This window comes from Sciurus vulgaris (genome assembly GCF_902686455.1).
Source record: "Sciurus vulgaris genome assembly, chromosome: 1".
NCBI lineage: Eukaryota > Metazoa > Chordata > Mammalia > Rodentia > Sciuridae > Sciurus > Sciurus vulgaris.
The window spans coordinates 33,428,916-33,447,202 of record NC_136461.1 but is presented as its reverse complement, the minus strand read 5'-3'; the positions used below and the strand labels follow the sequence as shown (position 1 = coordinate 33,447,202).

At 41.8% G+C, this 18,287-nt stretch overlaps 1 protein-coding gene across 4 annotated transcripts in view; it reads right to left on the bottom strand.

Annotated features, from left to right (window-relative positions):
* ST3GAL3 (ST3 beta-galactoside alpha-2,3-sialyltransferase 3) overlaps positions 1–18,287 on the bottom strand; it is a 171,217-nt gene that overhangs the window by 67,212 nt on the left and 85,718 nt on the right. For all 4 annotated transcript variants that reach the window (XM_079151928.1, XM_079151930.1, XM_079151927.1 and 1 more), the window contains one exon: positions 5,901–5,993. In XM_079151928.1, the coding sequence (XP_079008054.1) occupies positions 5,901–5,993 (93 nt within the window). The remainder of the gene's footprint in view (positions 1–5,900; positions 5,994–18,287) is intronic.

Sequence of the window (18,287 nt, the reverse complement as noted above, 5' to 3'; positions counted from 1 at the left end):
CCAAACAGATAAAAGGCCCTAGTCCAAAGTTCGGAGCAGAGCAGATGCACAATAAATCCTTTGGACTCTGCTGCCATTCCGCTCCATCTCTCCCACAGAGGAAGCTGTATCTAGGCAGGCAAGGCTCAGGGGAGGGAAGCAGGTCTGAGAAGGAACAGGCTGGCTTCTCAGGCAGGATTCTATAGCGGGGACAGGCTGGCATGTCAACCTGCTCCCCAGTCTAGGCCCAGTGTGGGAGTCAGTGATTGGATGGGTTCAGAGGACTGAGGCTTAGGAAGAGAACGAATGCTTCACACGGCATTTGGTAATAAAAATAAATAAATAAATGAAGATTTAATGGTTTGTTTATTTTAAGTCATGTCAAAATAGTTGCACCAGAACCTTTTCTGCCAAAGTACTGATGCTACATAAATAAAAATCTTAAATGTATTTAAGTGTTTTTTGGTCAAAATATAGTCACTCACATAGAGAAAAAAAAAAAAAAGGAAACTTAGAATCCAACCTTACTCCTTACACCAACAAAACAAAACAAAAAAACCCTGATGGATTAATAATGTAAATATAAACAACAACAACAACAAAAACCTGTAAAGATAATATAAGATAAGAGAAAAGCACTATCATAGACTATGTATGTAGGTATACTCAAAAACTGCCATGAAGGACAACTGCCAGTAATTTTCAAAAATTAAAATGCCTATAACTTGTGACTTTTAAGTATCATTTTATTCTAAATAAACTGCATGTGTAGGAAATGATGTAAAAATACAATTATTCACTGAAGTGATATTTCTAACAGTAAAGTTGGGAAATTGCCTAAATCAGGGAACTGACTGACCAGATTAGGGGACGCCATATACTATGGAATACCATATAAACAAGGATGAGGGGACTTCTGCCTCTGGCCATTACTGGAATACCAGGAACAGGATTTATCTTTGTCCCTTAGAAGACTAGAAAACCAGTCAGACATGTGAAACAGCAGTTTTTCAGATGCTGGATAACAAACAGGACAGAACTGCCCCCTGAGAAAAGGGAACAAGTGAGGTGAACCCCCCATATGCTTAGTTTACTGCCTGGGGACAGTGTCCAACCTGTATGGACAGGGAATATAACCACAGCTCAGTGGTCTTCTGAGTCGAGGGAACAGATCAACGTTTAGCAAGGCCAAAGAGGCTAGAAATTGTGGAGAAGACTACTGCAGAGGAGCAAGTGACACAGAAAGCTACAGAGATCTTCAAAGGGGTCCCCACATATCTTGCCAAGTACTGATCTGTAAATGTATGAGAGGAAGTCTGGAGGCTGAGGAAAGGACCACAGGAAGCAGTATGTCCCTAGTATGCCTCCTGGTGTCCACAGAGGCCTATGGATTGATGGTGTTCACTGGAACCAGAGTGGAAATGAATCAGCCCGAGTGAAATTACCTCATAACATAGGAGGCACTGGGCAGTGTTCTCAGAGGGTGCTGCATTAGGAATGGGGACACATTAGCCTGGACAGCTGCTCAAGACCTGCCCCAGCAACATCAAAAGCAAGTTTTAAAAGGTTATCCCCAATTCCAAGTAACTTAACCACATGCCCAATCAAAATCTAGCTCTATTTAAAGGAAGACAAAATTTAGCACAAGAAAATGTAAAATTAACATGTCTGGAATCAAATAAAAATTACCAGGCATGCAAACAATAGAAAACTATAGGCCATACATAACCAGAGGGAGAAAAATCAATCAACAGAAACCAACCCAATGACATGATGGAATCAGAAGATAAGCACCTTATAACAGTTATTATAAATATGTGCCACGGGGTCAACAAAGCAGAAGAAACACAAACATTAAAAAGTGAAATGGGCTAGGTGCCATGGCACACACCTGCAATCCCAGCAACTCGGGAGGCTGAAACAGGAAGAGCAAAAGTTCGAGACCAGCCTCAGCAACTTTATTAGGCCCTATGTAACTTATCAAGATCCTGTCTCTAAATAAAATACAAAAAAGGCCTAGGGATGTGGCTCAGTGGTAAAGTGCCTCTGGATTCAATCCCTGGTACACATACACACACACACACACACAAAGGTAAAAACCCCCACAAAACTTAAATTTAAAATGATGACAAAATACATGTAATATAAAATTTACCACCTGAGCTATTTTAAGTATACAGTAATATTAAGTACATTCACATTATTGTGCAATTAATATCCAGAACTCCTTTTCATCTTGTAAAACTGACTCTAAATCCATTAAACCGTAACTCCCCACTCCTCCCTCCTCCAAGCACATGGGCAATCACCATTCTTTCTGTCTCTATGAATTTGACTCGTAAGTACCTCAAATAAGTGGAATCACATGATATCTGTTCTTTTGTGACTGGCTTATTTCACTTAGCATAATGTCCTCAAGATCCATTCACTATCAAACAACCTTATCTCATTATCTTTTACAGAATGCTCAGTAATAGCAGAAATATTTTCTTCTCAAGTACACACAGAACATTCACTAGGATAATCTGTATTTTATCCCATAACACTCAGATCTCAATCAATTTGAAAGTATCAAAATCATACAAAGTATATTCTGATTACACACACATGCCCAGGAAGCTAAAATGATAACCCTCTATTCAGGTGGATTCAGGATAAGAAAGAAAAGATACCAATGCTAGGCCTAACTTCCAGGGATCGGGGAGGGGCTGAAGGTTGAATTGATCACCAACAGTCAATGATATAACCAATCATACCCATTGAATACTACACTGGAGTCTGCCCAATGCAGCAGGGTAAGAAAAAAGAAGAGGTCTCTGGATAGGAAAGGAAGAAATAAAACTGTCTTCAGTAACAGAAGACATGACTATACATGTTGTGCATGATACTGGTGCAGGGATGGGCACAGAACAATCGAATACCCACACCAAACGTTCAACCCATTTCAACAAACATGCCAAGGTAATTAAATGGGGAAAGGACAATCTTCAACACAGGGTTCTGTAACAACTGAACAAAATGGGAACTTCTTAACATTTTACTAGATACAAAAATTAACTCAAAATAGGACATAGCCCGTCAAGTCAGAGCTAAATGTACAAAAATTCTAGAAGAAAACAAGAAAAATCTTTTGACCATGAATTGGGGAAAGATTTCTTAGATTCAACACCCAAAGTGCGATCCACAAAAAAATTGACAATATTTAACTCTTATGTTGTTGGTGACTTTCCTGTTGTGTGCAGCGTAAGTGCAAAAAGAATTATTCTAGGATCAACAATGATTCTGAAGTTTTGTAGTTAGCTAGTTTTACAAAAAAAGTATTAGTTTGCGAAGTAAATGAGCAGTATTGAACTTCATGCAATTACCAAGAACCATGAAATCAAGAATTAATATTCAATACAGACCCATATTGTATCAATCAGCAAATATTTGATAAGGTACTAAAAAGGGAAAATACATGATAACATTAATATTCCAGTCTCCTAAATAGATGCATGACTTATGGGTGGAAAAAAATGATATATTAAACTTTATCAAGATTAACAACTTCTGCTCTGTGAAAGACATGGTTAAGAGAATGAAAGACAAGAAAATACTTGCAAATCACTTGTCTTACAAAGGGCTTCTATCCAAAATATTTAAAACTCTTAGAATTCAATAAGACAAACACCCAACTAATTAAAATAGTTCCATAAAGCAATAGATTGGAATAGTTTCATAAAGACAAAAGAACAGCAAATAACAACATGAAAAAAATCATAAAATGCAAACTAAAACCACAGTGAGATAATCACTATAGACCCACTAGAATGGTGAAAGTCAAAAAGACCAAGTGAGGGCAAGGATGTAGGGACACTGGAACGCTCGTTCATTGCTGGTGGGAGAATGAAGCATTACAATCGTTTTGGAAAACAGTTCGGCAGCAGTTTCTTACCAAATCAGACATATGTTTAACTTAGGAACCAGCCATCCCACTCCTAGGAGTTTACTTATAAAATACACTTTTACACAAAAACCTGTACTATTATATTTACAGCAGCTTTATAATTGCCCAAAGTTGTAATTAACCAGCATGTCTTTTGACCTTTCAGTAGATAGACTGTGTGACAGTCACATAATGGAATACTACTCAGCCATAAAAGGGAACAAATAATGAACACACAGCACATGTATGAATTACCAATGCATTACACTAAAAGAAAGAAACGGACTCAAAATGTTATATATTGTCTGAAATGCTACAGGGGCAAGAAACAGATCAGTGGTTGCCAGGGACTGGAGATAGGGGAGGGAGAAACTACAAAGGGGCCCAGGAAACTTTCGGGGTGAGAAAAATGTGCTACTAACTATTGTGGTGGTTATAGAGAGTATGCATTTATCAATGGAACTAGTTATGGAACTACACTAAAGAGCAAATTTTAATGTATGTAAATTAAAATTCAATAAACCTTACTTTTAATAAAATCAATACATCCATGCAATTGTGGATTATATAATCATTTAAAAATGATATGGGGGCTGGGGCTCAGTGGCAGAGTGCTTGCCTAGCATGTGTGAAGCCCTGGGTTCGATCCCTGGCACCAAAAAAGAAGAAGAAAGAGAGATGGAGCCATAAATGCTAATAACAGGATAATCTCTAACATATTTTTATTTGTAAAATACAAGGTACAGAATAATAAATCCAATATGTTCCCAACTATGATGATACTGGCTGTCTCTGGGGAAGGAGTCTGGATGGTCAGTATTTTCCTTTTGTATTATTTGAATTTTCTCCCCACATGTTTGTATTATTTTCAGTTAGGAAAAGTAGAAGAAATTTATTTACAGATTAAGAAGAACTCACAGGTGTCTGAGCCAGAGGACAGGTTTGTATAGGCTTGCAAAAATGTATAAGAACATAGAACACAATGCCAGACACTTCAGAGGTGCTCAACAAATAGCCGGAGAAAACAAAGTATCTGGAGTCAATTCAGAAGGCAGATCCCGGAGACAGTACTCAGCAGCACAGCCTCGGCTTTATACAAGGAGCTAAGCTGGAACTGCTCACATTGGACAAGAGCGGGAGCTTACAACCAGGTATCTTGGACTTACTTTGAGGTCAGCAGTTTCTCGGCATTCCTTTTCAAGCACACTGTGTGCACTGATCTCTGCCTTCAAAGGATGGGAGCTCTTCCAGTGAGCACAGCCACCCCAGAACTTCTCTGGTGTCCAGTGCTACATCTCAGTGCCCGGAGGGTCCTGAGCAGTCCCTTCGAGTCAGAGCTCCCATGACTTTCTGAAGGAATTAAATGTCCCTCACAGTCTCAAGGTACTCTGGAACAAGACAAGACAACCCCAGCTCTGCAGTCCCTTTCCCATGCCAAGGCTTTCAGGAAAGAAAGAAGGTTGCAAAGTAAGCAAGGCCTGTCAGTGGCATCTGGTACAAGGAACTCCCTGGATTAGGCACAGATTCCTTCAGTAAGCCTGATACCAAGGAAATCAGAAGCTCCAAAATGCAAATGGACAGACAGGGAAGGTGTCCAAAACTTGGACAGCCTCAGAGATTATTCTTTAGTCCCTGCTTTATTTAACCAGTTAGTGGGTTACTGATACTAAGACTAGGCATGTGTCTCCACTTGGCAGTCCTGCATGGCTGCTTGGGACACCAGGCTTCTGTGGGGTGACCATGTAGATTCTATCTCCTCCCTCCCCTCCTTGAAACAAGCTGCACTACCAAGTGCAGGGTGGGGGTGAGGCACAGCAAGGCACAGAGTGGGGTTCAGTCCTTTACAGGCACTGGAGACTGCTGGATACAGGAGGGTAGTTATAGCAGAATCTTGTTTCCTCTGGAGAGCATGAAGTACTTACTGTGTGGGGCTAGGTTTCTGACTCCCGGGCCACGACCCGGGCTGTCTAGGCAGCGGAAGAAAGAGAGCACTTACCGGGGGAAGATGGCGGTCATCAGGGCTGAAGCATAGCCTGGCTTGCAGGCTCCCTCTGAAAAGTTGGCGTACTTGGTGGCTAACTCGGCAGGCCTGTAGGGAGAGGAGGAAAGTCACTGCCTGCCAGGCACTGGGCAGTCAGTGGGTTATTAACTCATGGAGAGCTGCAAGGGCTAGAACCTTGAATAAAGCTTTATTCCCTACAATCAGCACTTCAGGCCCTTTTCCTCACTGAGGCTTTAGGGGTGGAAAAAACCCCAAATTCCTAAGGGAATAGACAGATCGATGAGCAAGGCCTCTTGATGGAATCTGTAAAAAGAACATACTTGGTTCCACATAGATTCTTTGTAATAAGCCTGATACCAAGGAAATGAGAACCTTCATTCAGGCTCCAGGACTGCGTGTGGAGTGCTGCTCAGGCTTCCACACGGCCAGAGGCACTGGCCATTCCACCTTCCTGATACGTCCCCACATGTCCAGCTTCCTGTTTTTACCCTCCCCACCACACTATGATATACCCAGCGGTTATCAGTAGTTACCCATAATGGCCTGAATATGGACACAATAAATGTGTGTTATTGGGCTACTGATGTAACCCTTGACCAACTTTTAGTAGAGGATGGCCTTCTGTTCTCTGCCTGTAGTTACTCTCATCCTTTTCCTCCTGGCTCAGGCCTCCTGGCATGTTCCAGCTGTACTCAGATATCCCCTGACCGGCAGAGTGGGCCAAGAGCCTCTCTGTGCTCTGGCAGCCCCTCCCCCACCACCCCCGATACACACTCACCTCCATCTGCACTGCCATAGGGAGGGTACACCTCCCTTGCCATACTCCTGGGATCAGAGTCTGATTTAACATCCCTCTCCCCAGCACAGTGCACAGAAGTGGGCATATAGAAGACTCCTCTAACTGTCTGAGGAACAAAATGACCCTGACAGACCCTGCACTCTGAACTACAGGCAAAGCAATTTCAGGAAGCCATAAGCCACAGACCATGGAACACTTTCCAGAAGATTGTGTTCCAGCCCTGGCTTTGCTGCTAATATGACTACAGTCCTGCCACTGACATTGCCCGATTTCAATGTTCTTATGTGTTCAATGTGGGGCTAGAGTCACTACCCTCCACCAAGGCTTGGCCCTACGCAGTCTAGAGATGACCAGGACATCTTCAGTGAAAGGGCTCGGTGATTGCTAGGGTTAGGGGTCCTTTCTGCTGGGGCACCTGAGTAAGCCTGGCTGGCTGCCAGTTTTGAGTCCCACCCTCCTCCCCTCCCATCCCTGGGCCCTCTGCCAACTCTCTGGTGCCCAGCTACTTTGCTTGGCTGGACCCAATGGCAAGTCAACCCTCAGCACTGCACCCTGTGGGAACTGGAGGGTGGGTGTTGGGGGTGGTGCTTGTCTTCGACAGTCAGAAACAATGCTACTGCCTATGGGGTGCATGACTGATTCACCCCTGGGGGTCTAGTCCAGGGCCTTACAAATGCAATTGCTCATTGAATATAGACAAACTCATCTGTATCCAAGTCATTTCTCTCAGAAGTCTACATTTAAAAGCCTTCCCTAACAATGAAATTCAAAGCCTGTAACGCAAATGCAAATGCTGAGTGACAACCTGGGACTTTATTTGAGAGGCAAAAGAAAGTCAAAGGTTTTAACAAGAGAGAAACAGTATTTTCTTATGTAAACAACTGTGTTTTGGAAATGAAATATAACCTCAGTGCAATTACTGAATTTCATGGAAGCTTTTGAGACTAGGCAGTGACTATAATATTCTAGACTGCGTGAGTGGGTGCTCTGCATTATGAATTTACACGCGAGGTTCTGAAAGATGAAGACCCTTACCAGGATCATGTCCCCTCATGGGAAGGGGCAGGCACTGCATTTGCACCAGCCTCTCTTTACCACCAGTGCAGGAGCTATTCACATGACATTAGCAGCAACATGATCACAGAGGAAGGAACAGCCCAGTGCCAGTGCAGGAGGAGTCGGCATGGCCAGAGATGGTCTTGGTCTTGACGAGAGGGTCAAGAAAGCTTCACCCTGGCTCTTTGGAAGTATGTGCACAAGGGTGTGGCACTTTGAATCCCTTCTTGCCCTGTCTCTTCACCCCACCCGACTGCTCATTCACCTCGTACTGTAAGTTCCTGTGGTCTTTCTGAATTCCAGAAGTTTCACAAAGAAGTTGGGAGATGGATGGCAGCGGCCCTTCCTAACTGAGGAACTACAGGCACAACAGACAAACCTCTAACCACACCTTCCTTTTCTGTAGTGTGCACCCTCAGCTCTAGGAAGATGTTTGAAGAAGGGCTGTGGGACAGCTCAAGGTTTCTGGGATCAGGTTACCTAAGATGGAGAAGAGAGAGTGGCCTTCTGGGGTGTGCGAAGCCTGAACACAGCCGGGCAAGAGGAATACTGCCCTTCCCAGGGCAGTGCAAGGCAGCGGAGCAGGCATGATGAGTGCTGATCAACCCCTCCTTTAGAAAGCATCTCTGGGCACAGTGGGCCATGTCAATTATTACCAAATTAAAATGCCTCAGAAATGGCCTCCTGACTGTCCCAGTGAGAGAAGAATAGGGGGAGTGTTGAGGATTCTGAGTCATACAGCAGTCTGGGACCTCTGGGGCAGTCAGCGGTCAAAACCACCAAGATTAATGGTTGCCAACTCCCTCAGGCCAGAATAGTTAGTTTCTCTAAGGCACTCACACTCCAAATGCCAGGAGGCCCCACAGATGTCTGATCAGATCATTCGGCCCTTGTTCTTCTCCTACTCTGCAGCTGGCCTTTCATTTTGTTAGACTTAGCATTTCAACCAATAAGAGCACCCATTGTGTTGCCAACGTGACTACCAAGCCCTGGGGGTGAAGAGTGTAACCACACGCTCTCAAGAGGAAATCCAGACGGTCAGACCAGAACCCAACTTCCATATCCCACATCGCTCAGTAGGACGGAGTTTGAGGACAATGGGTTGTAAATGGAAAGAATGTCAGATCTGGAATTGTAATCTTTCACAGAGGACATTGACAACCTGTGACACCTTGGGCAAGCGATGGAAAATTTGATTCTCAGCTTCCTCACGTCCAAGAAGAACCACATAATTCCCAGGATCTGGCGAGGATGGGGTGAGAAAGCATGTTTGGAGGGCTGGCCATGCTCCAAAGCACCATGAGTGCTAAGTGAAAGAGGAGGTGACAGACACAGGTAGCAAGAACAGGGAGGCTCTGAGTGCTTCATGGCCAGACTCAATCACAAGGGAGCATGGGTGCCCTGACCAAGTGTGCATTTGAAGGATCAACACTGGGGAGGTGAGAAGTAGCAACTGCAGGAAACTGAAGGAGCCAGCTGATGAGATAAAACGAAATAACCAGGAGTGAGTGTGGTACTGCCAAGGGGCAGGTGTGTCTGGAGAAGGGCGCAGGGACCAGCCGTGTCAAACATGGTGGTAGGCCTGGTAAGGTGTGGGCGAGGCCTGACTGCAGGATATGGCAAGGTAGGGGCTGCTGCTGACCTTGATGAGAGCCGTTCTGCTGGCGTGTGGGGGTGAAAGTCTGATTTTACTGGATTTAAGAGAAAACAGGAGAGAAATTGGGAGTCATAAAGTATAGATTATTTTTAGGAATTTTTCTATAAAGGGAGACAGAAATGTGGCAGCAGCCAGAGGGGAAAGCAGGGCAAAGACAGGATTTTTTGAGGTCTGGAAACATTTTAGCATGTTTATAAAGTCCTAAGAATAAGAAAAACTCTGGTGCAGTGGAGATGGGATGGTTGCAGGAGGAATGTCCTTGAGAAAGTGGGAAAGAGAAGGATCTAGCACAAAAGTTCAAGCACCATGTCCTCCAGGAATACTCCAAAATGCTTCTCCCCACAAGCAGCACCAATCCACCCCACCTGTGGACCCCAAGTGACCCAGCGCAGACTTTCACCCCAGCTTGGTCATGGTCCCCACGCCCTTTCTCTCCCACCTCCTTCCCTTCCTTCCTTGTATTCATTAACTCAACAAATACCCATAGGCGATGAAGTCACCTGGCTGGGATTTTATCCTGGCTCTACACAACTGTGTGATTTGGGGCATGTCACTGAACTGCTCTGAGTACTCGCTTTCCACATCTTGGTGGGATTATACTCATGCTTACTTCACAAAATTGTTGGGATAACTATGCTGACAATAAAGTGCTGACACCTAGTAAATGCTGGCATCTTGTCATCACTCAATACATGCTAACCACAACAGTCCTGGATGTGCCAGATGTGGCCCTGGGACTAGGGATACAGCAGAGAGCAGGACTTAGTTATGACTGAGCACTCCATACACTGAAGAGTCACTGTTGTTTTTTAAAATACTTTCAGTTGTAGATGGACACAATATCTTTATTTTTTTTATGTGGTGCTGAGAATTGAACCCAGTGCCTCTCACGTGCTAGGCAAGCCTTCTACCACTGAGCTACATCCCTACCCCTGAAGAGTCATTGTTGTTTGGTGGTACTCGGGACTGAACCCACGGCTGCTCTACCACTGAGCTATATCCCCAGACCTTTTTTGCTTTTGCTTTTTTCAGACAGGGTCTCACTAAGTTGCTGAGAATGGCCTTGATCCTGTGATCCTCCTGCTGTAGTGCAGCCCCCTGAGTTGCTGAGATTACAGGTGTGTGCCACCACACCAGGCAACTGGTGAGTGATTATCCATTTAAGTATCTCTCTGTTCTAGATCATGTAGATTTAGCATAGCACACACGGCACAGAGTATATAAGTACCAGACAAAATGTTGGTCAAAACTTGGTCACCTTGATTTGACAGGTTCATTAACAGAAGTGTGAGGGAAATATGATGGCTTGAAAGAACTGGGAAGGACTGTGAGGGTTAGTCTTGAGGACTCCACAGACCAGTGATGTACAACTTGCAAACAACAGTCCAACTTCTAGAACCATCTGAGAGAGGACTGAGCTCAGATCAGCCCTCTGTGCCCTGCTCCCTTAATATATGTGCTGATTTAGTGATGCTGAGTTCAAGGCACTTGTTATTAGAAAAGCAAACCGTGCGTGTCACATACAGCACTCTGCCTGACAAATGACACAGCAACTTTATCGAAGTTGGCCAATATTACCATGCTGGGAGGACATGCAGGAAGGAGCAGATGAGAACTGCAGCACAGAGCTCACCCCACCACTGCGTCTTCAATTCTGTCCTCTACCCTTCCTGATGAGGAAGCATTTCTCCAATTAGTAGAGAGTTGTTTCTGGAACAATGACAAGTTGGGAAATGGCAGAAGCAGTGTGTTTAACATTAGTAATCTTATTCTGCCATTAAACATTTCCAATTTATTTTTTCTCCAAAATTAAAAAAAAAAGAACTTAATAGTATCTTAACTCCTCCCAAGTTCCAAGATGGGCACACTTTATCCTTAAGGACAACTTCTGTCTCCTCTGACTACAGCCCTTCTGACGCCGTTACTCCAGGTCTGCTGGCTTTTCCTGCACTTTTCTCACTGTCATCCTCCATCCACAACTGGGGTGTGCCGATCCACTCCACTCTGCACACCACTGGCCTTTGCTCTATGTGGCCTCCAGTGCAGACCTGGGTTTCTCAACAACTCTCGTCCATGCCCAGTCACCTGTGATAAACTCTGAAGCACTGTCAAGTGTCTTCTCTTACTATAAGAGAAGAGGCCTGCTTGATTGGAAACTTCTGGAATTTGTGGCATTTCTGAGCTTTGGAGGTCCTGCCTTCTGCACAGGCTACTGGGAACCACACATCCTCCATCAAAACAGGCACTTTCCTGTTTCATCAGTGATTCTGGGGCTGACATTACTATGGTTTATCTTTGTGTCTGGGCCTGTAATTTTCTTCATCTTGGCTGGGAAGATGCTCTCCAGGAAGCTCTCCCAGTGCTTGAGCCTACACTGCATGGACAATTCTCACAGAGGCTCTCTGCTGGGGGCTTGCTGTGACTACTCCAACTCAAAATTTTGTTTCTATGTTTCATTTGTTTAAAAATAAAAATATCTTCTTCCTGGGTGGTAGTGAAAAGAACAGGGGAATTAACATCTACTGAGCATAAGCTATGTGTCTGACAGTGGGTCTGATTATGTAATTTAGCTTTATATAATCTTCTAAACCAGTGCTGGCCCTAGACCCAGCCATGTGGGGCTGGAAGAACCCAAGAGAGCACAGGGTTGGAAGATGTGCTGCTCTGTGTTGTATTATCAAAATTCCAAATGACAAATTTAACACAACCAGAAAATGCAGTTCAACTCACACCTTGAATATTCCAGGTAACACTTGCATTTGTGGTCAGCATCAACAAAGCAGTCACAACCTCTGACAGTCACTGGAAGTCAGTACTCCTGGACATCAGAAGGATACTGCAGCACCCTGAGCAATGATGTCACCAGCTGAAATGAATGATGCTGGAGAATTGGGGACACAAGATCTACCCTGTTTCTATAAAACAGGTTCCTTTTAAAAGGCCCCAGCAGCGTACCTGTTTCTCATGGTAGGATATGAAAATTTTCAGGAACAAAGTATCTGACAATAAAAAATGGAGAGATGGTTCCTGAACTTGAAAAAGAGATGGTGTCTGAATACTACAAAAATCTTTCTGTGCTGACTGGATAATGAACAAATACATAAGTATCTTTCCTTTCCCCACTGTTCCAAACCCTCATTAGTCAGTCATTATATCTCACAAGGGCCTATTAACTGGTCCATATGACAGAAGCCTTATAAAAAATATTTGGCCAAGGTCTTGTGTGCTCTTAGGGCAACCCTACTCTAAAGTAAGTAGATAATTTTCATTTCTGATAAGCAAAAACTGACTCCAAACCCCATCTACCCCATCTTCTCCTTTTACTGAAGCCCTCTTTTCTTCAGTAGAAAGAGTACGGAGTAGTAAGATTGGAGTTAAAGTCACTAGCTCTTCTACTTGCTAGTTGTGGAATTACAGATAAGACATAATCAGTTTCCTTAATTCTTAAAGTAGCTATAATAATGTATATTTTGAACTGATGGGATATCAATGAATGCGGTCACCATGTAGGACAGGGTACTCTTTTAAAGGTTACAAAAACATCAGTTATGGTTCCTACTATTTTAATATCTGACTTCTGTTTTTACTACTTCTTCCAGCTTCATCTGAATTATCATAGTTTCTACTTTTTTAATTTGAATTCTTGTTTCCAATCCACTGGGCTGTTTCCAAATTTCTGCCTTTTAGGCTGGGAGATCAGAAAGACTTCAGGGACAGAGAGGGAGGGCCACTGAAATGAGACCAACATCTGCAGGCACAGGTTCGTCATCAATTGGCACTGCAGTGCCTATGTGAGCCCCACATAAGGGCCAAATCTCATCAGGTTTGTTCTGAGAACTACAGTGAAGACGTGCATCCAATTTTTCTATCAGTCACCAGCACAAGATAGAGGTCATTACTATGATTCCCAAAAAATACTGTCCCTAAATCCACTAATTTCAGGTTTTTCAAAGTGGGTGTTCCAGTCCAGGGTTTTTATAATAAAGATCAGGTACTTAAAGTCACAGTATAAACACAGGGCATTTTCCTAGAGCAATAATTGTACTTAAAAGAGATGAGGAAGACTGTGTCAAAACAACATGTTTATAGTACAGAATGCAAGACTTTAATAATAAGAGGAAAGTTGGGCATGGTGGTGCACACTGTTAATCCCAGTGATTTGGGAGATTGAGGCAGGAGGATCCAAAATTCAAGGCCAGCCTCAGCAACGTAGTGAGGCATTAAGCAACTAGTGAGACTCTGTCTCAAAATAAAATAAAAAGGGCTGGGGATGTGGGTCAGTGGTAAAGCATACCTGGGTTAAATTCCTAGTAGAAAAAAAAAAAAAAGGAGAGACCTTAAAGAACAGTCATGCTTGACAGAGCTGCTGGCAGGGTATGCTCCTTCTTCCCTACTACCCAGGGTGCTCTGGAGGAACTGTTTGAGAAGCTCAGCACTCAGGGACCTGATGTCCCCCCATGGGTTCTTGCCCTCAAGAAGCGTGTAATCTAGTAGGCAAAAAAGCGCATAAACAAGATACCTTCCTTCAAGGGTAAACCCAACTACGCACAGGGTGTGGGGAGATGAAATGAAGAACATGGCCTGGGAAACAGGGTGATGTCAAGAAAAGAGAGGGCAGAGGGGTATTCTCAGCAGAGGGCACAGAGGAGACAGAAAGCCTGGCCTATGTGGGAACTGTCATTGTGAGACCAGATCAAGGTCCTGCTCTCAGGACGGAGTCTGAACTTCCAATGGGGAGCCACTGAAGGATGTGTATGCAGAAGAGTGATGTGCACCAAGCCGAGAGAGGAGGAGGCCAAGATCAAAGAATAGTGGACACGGAGAGGAAGCAAAGTTGCCTGTCAGAGATGTTTTGGCAACAAAATAATAGAAAGTGAAGGAATGTAATCAATGTAATCAATGATCCTGAGCAATATCAGGGTTTTTGGTTTTCTTTTTTTATATTATTGTTAGTCCTCAGACAATTCTGTGTGACAGATATTATCATTCCCATTTTATAAACAAGAAATTACAGAAGCTCATCTGGAAAGCAGCAGGAAGAAAATATGACTATAGGTCTTTCTGATTTCAAAGCCTTTGGTTGTTGCTCATTTATTTTATTTTATTTATTTTAGTGCTGGGGATTCACACAGGGTCTCATGTACCCTAAGCATATCTGTACCAGTAATCTATACCCTCATCCTTATTTTTAAAAACCAACACACTTTCTTCTCTCTCTCTCTCTCTCTCTTTAGTTTCAAAGCCCTTGATTAGGAGGGGCGGTGGTTTTTTAAATTAATCACTTCATTTTTTGGAAGAGTTTTAGATATTCAGAAAATTTAAGTAAAGAGTATATAGCTCCTATATATCTCCTGCCCCTTCCCCACATTTTCTCTTATAATTAACATCTTGTATTAGTGTGGCACATTTATGATAATTAATGAAACACTACTGATAAACTGTAATTATCTGAAGTTCACAATTTACATTACGGTTGACTGTGTTATAACAATCTATGGATTTTTGACAAATACATAATAAACCTATACGTCCTTCTCCCCTTCTCCCTTCTACCTGACAACCACTGATCTTTTTATGAATTATCAAACTTTTAAAAATTTGTTCTTTTTAGATATACATGACAGTAGAGTGTGAAATAATTTTGACATATTATATATACATGGAGTATAACTTACTCTAACTAGGATTCCACTCTTGAGGTTGCACATGACGTGGAGTTTCACTGGTCGTGTATTCATACATGAGCATAGGAAAGTAACTTCCAATTCATTCTACTGGCTTTCCTGTTCCCAGTCCTGCTCCCTTCCTTTCATTCCCCCTTGTCTAATTCAATGAACTTCTCCTCCCCACCCCTTATTGAGTTAGCATCCGTATATCAAAGAGAACATTTGGCCTTTGGTTTTTTGGATTGGCTTATTTGACTTAGCATGATAGTCTCCAGTTTCATCCATTTGTCAGCAAATACCATAATTTTATTCTTCTTTATGGTTGAGTAATATTCCATTGTGTATATATACCATTTGCTTTATCCATTCATCTGTTGAAGGGCATCTAAGTTGGTTCCATAGCTAAGCTACTGAATCACTGATCTTTTTAGTCTTCATAGTTCTGTCCTTTCCAGAATGTCATATTGGAATCATACAGTAGGTAGCCTCTGAGACTGGCTTCTTTCAATTAGTTCTGCATTTAGGGCTTCTCTATATCACTGTAAGCATTGGTGGCTCACTTCTTTTTAGTGCTGAATAACATTCCATTATCTGGATGTACCACAATTTTTTTATCCAGACTCCTACTGATAAAGTCTTGGTTGCTTCCAGTTGTGGGCAATTATGAATAAAGCTGATAAATGTTCAAGTATGGTTTCTGTATGGATCTAAGTTTTCAACTCAACTGGATAGAAACTTTGGAGGGTGGTGGCCACAATATCTGATCAGACCATGTTTAGCTTCAGAAGATGCTGCCATATGGTGCTGAAGTAGCCAGAATATTCGGCATTCCCACTGGCAATAAAAGAGAATTCCTACTGCTCCATCTCCTTGTCAGCACTCGAGATTGTTGGTTTTCTTTCTATTGCCATTCAAGAGATGTGTGATAAGACAGTATCCCACTGCTGTTTTAATTTGTACTTCCCTAGTGACATATGATGTAAGTACCTTTTCATACACTTATTTATCATCTGTACCTGTTTTTTGGTAAGGCGTCTGTTCAGATCTTTTGCCCATTTTTAAATTGGGTTAGTTGTTTTCTTATTGTTGAGTTTAAGAGTTCTTAGTATGTTTTGGATACAAGTTCTTTATTAGGTGTTTTGTGGCTGGTTTTAGTCATTCTCTCTCTCTCTCTCTCTCTCTCTCTCTCTTTTGCTTTTAATAGTGAGTTTTATTTAATATTAATCAATTTCAATTACAAGTTAAAACTCAAACATTAAGTACTCACGTAAATAAATTTCAATGAAAACACATTTGTATTTCTTATGTAGCTTGAACAGACTGTCTAAACAACTACTGGCATTTCTTTTCAGTTAGGTCAACTGAAGAATCTCTATTCCAAAATTTTTTGTTTATTCTTTGAAATTTTCATTTGACTTTATAAAATCAAGGGAGAAAAACCAATACAAAGTCCATCTGAATATTAAGATTAATATTCTTCCTTATTATAATCTGTAGCTTTTTAAAACATTTAAAATGATGATTTACAGAGTACAGAATATTTTTAAAATTTTTTGTTTTTATTAAAGACATACTTTTTTAGGATAGTTTAGGTTCACAGATGAATTTAGGATAAGGTAAAGGGACTTCCTATATATCCTCTGCCCCCACACATAAATAGCCTCTCCCATTATCAGTACCTCCCATCAGGATAGTACATTTGCTACATCAGTGAAACTCTACTGACACAGCAGAATCACAGTGTACACAGTAGTGAGACTCAATGTGGTGTATTCATATGTGTACATAGGAAAATTATGTCAGATTCATTCTACTGTCTTTTTTTTCCCTATCCTCCCTTCCTTCCCTTTATCTAATCTACTGAACTTCTATCCCCCTGCATTGTGGATTAGTTTATACATGTGAGAGAAAATATTTCACTTTTGCTTTTCTTGGATGGTCTTATTTCAATTAGCATGATATTCTCCAGATCCATCCATTCATTGGTAAATGTCATAAAGTCATTCTTCTCAGTGGCTGAGTAATACTCCACTGTGTACATACACCACGATTTCTTTATCCATTCATCTGTTGAAGGGCCCCTAGGTTGGCTCTATAGCTTAACTATTGTGAATTGTGCTGCAATAAATATTGATGTGGCTGCATCACTATAATATGCTGATTTTAAAACTTTTGGTTATATACTGAGGAGTGGGGTAGCTGGGTGAATAGTGGTTCCATTTCTAGTCCAATTTTTAGTCCCACCAACAATTTATGAGTGTATCCTTTCCCCCACAACCTCACCAACATTTATTGTTACTTATATTCCTGATAAATGCCTTTCTGACTGGAGTGAGAAGAAACCTCAGTGCAGTTTTAATTTGCATTGCTCTAGTTGCTAGAGATGTTGAACATTTTCTCATGTATTTGTTGATCATTCAAATTTCTTGTTTTGAGAAGTGTCTGTTCAGTTCTTTTGCCCATTTATTGACTGGGGTTTTTTTTTTGTTTTTTTTTTTTTTTTTGTTTTTTGGCGTTAAGTTTTTGAGTTCTTTGTATAATCCTGGAATAATACCCTATCTGAGGTGCGGGTGGTAAAGATTTTCTCCCATTCTGTCGGCTCTCTCTTCACAGTCTTGATCATTTCCTTTGCTATGAGGAAGCTTTTTTGTTTGATGCCATCCCATATATTGATTTTTTAATTTTACTTCTTGCACTTTAGGAGTCCTGTTAAGGAAGTCAGTTCCTAAGCTGATATGTTGGAATTGTTGGACCTATATTTTTTTCTAATAGGTTCAGGGTTTCTGGTCTAATTTCTAGGTCTTTGGTCTACTTTGAGTTCAGTTTTATGCAGGGTGAGAGACAGGGGTTAAAATTTCATTCTACTACATATGGATTTCCAGTTTTCCCAGCACCATTTTCTCCAATGTATGTTTATGGCACCTTTGTCTAGTATGAGATAACTGTATTTATGTGGGTGTGTCATCTATTCTGTTCCATTGATCTTTACGCCTGTTTTGGTGCCAATACCATGTTCCTTTTGTTATTATTGCTCTTTAGTAAAATTTAAGGTCTGGTATTGTGATGCCTCCTGCTTCGCTCTTTTTACTAAGGATTGCTTTGGCTATTCTGGGTCTCTTATTTTTCCAAATGAAATTCATGACTGCTTTTTCTATTTCTATGAAGAATGTCACTGGAATTTTGATGGGAACTGCCTTGAATCT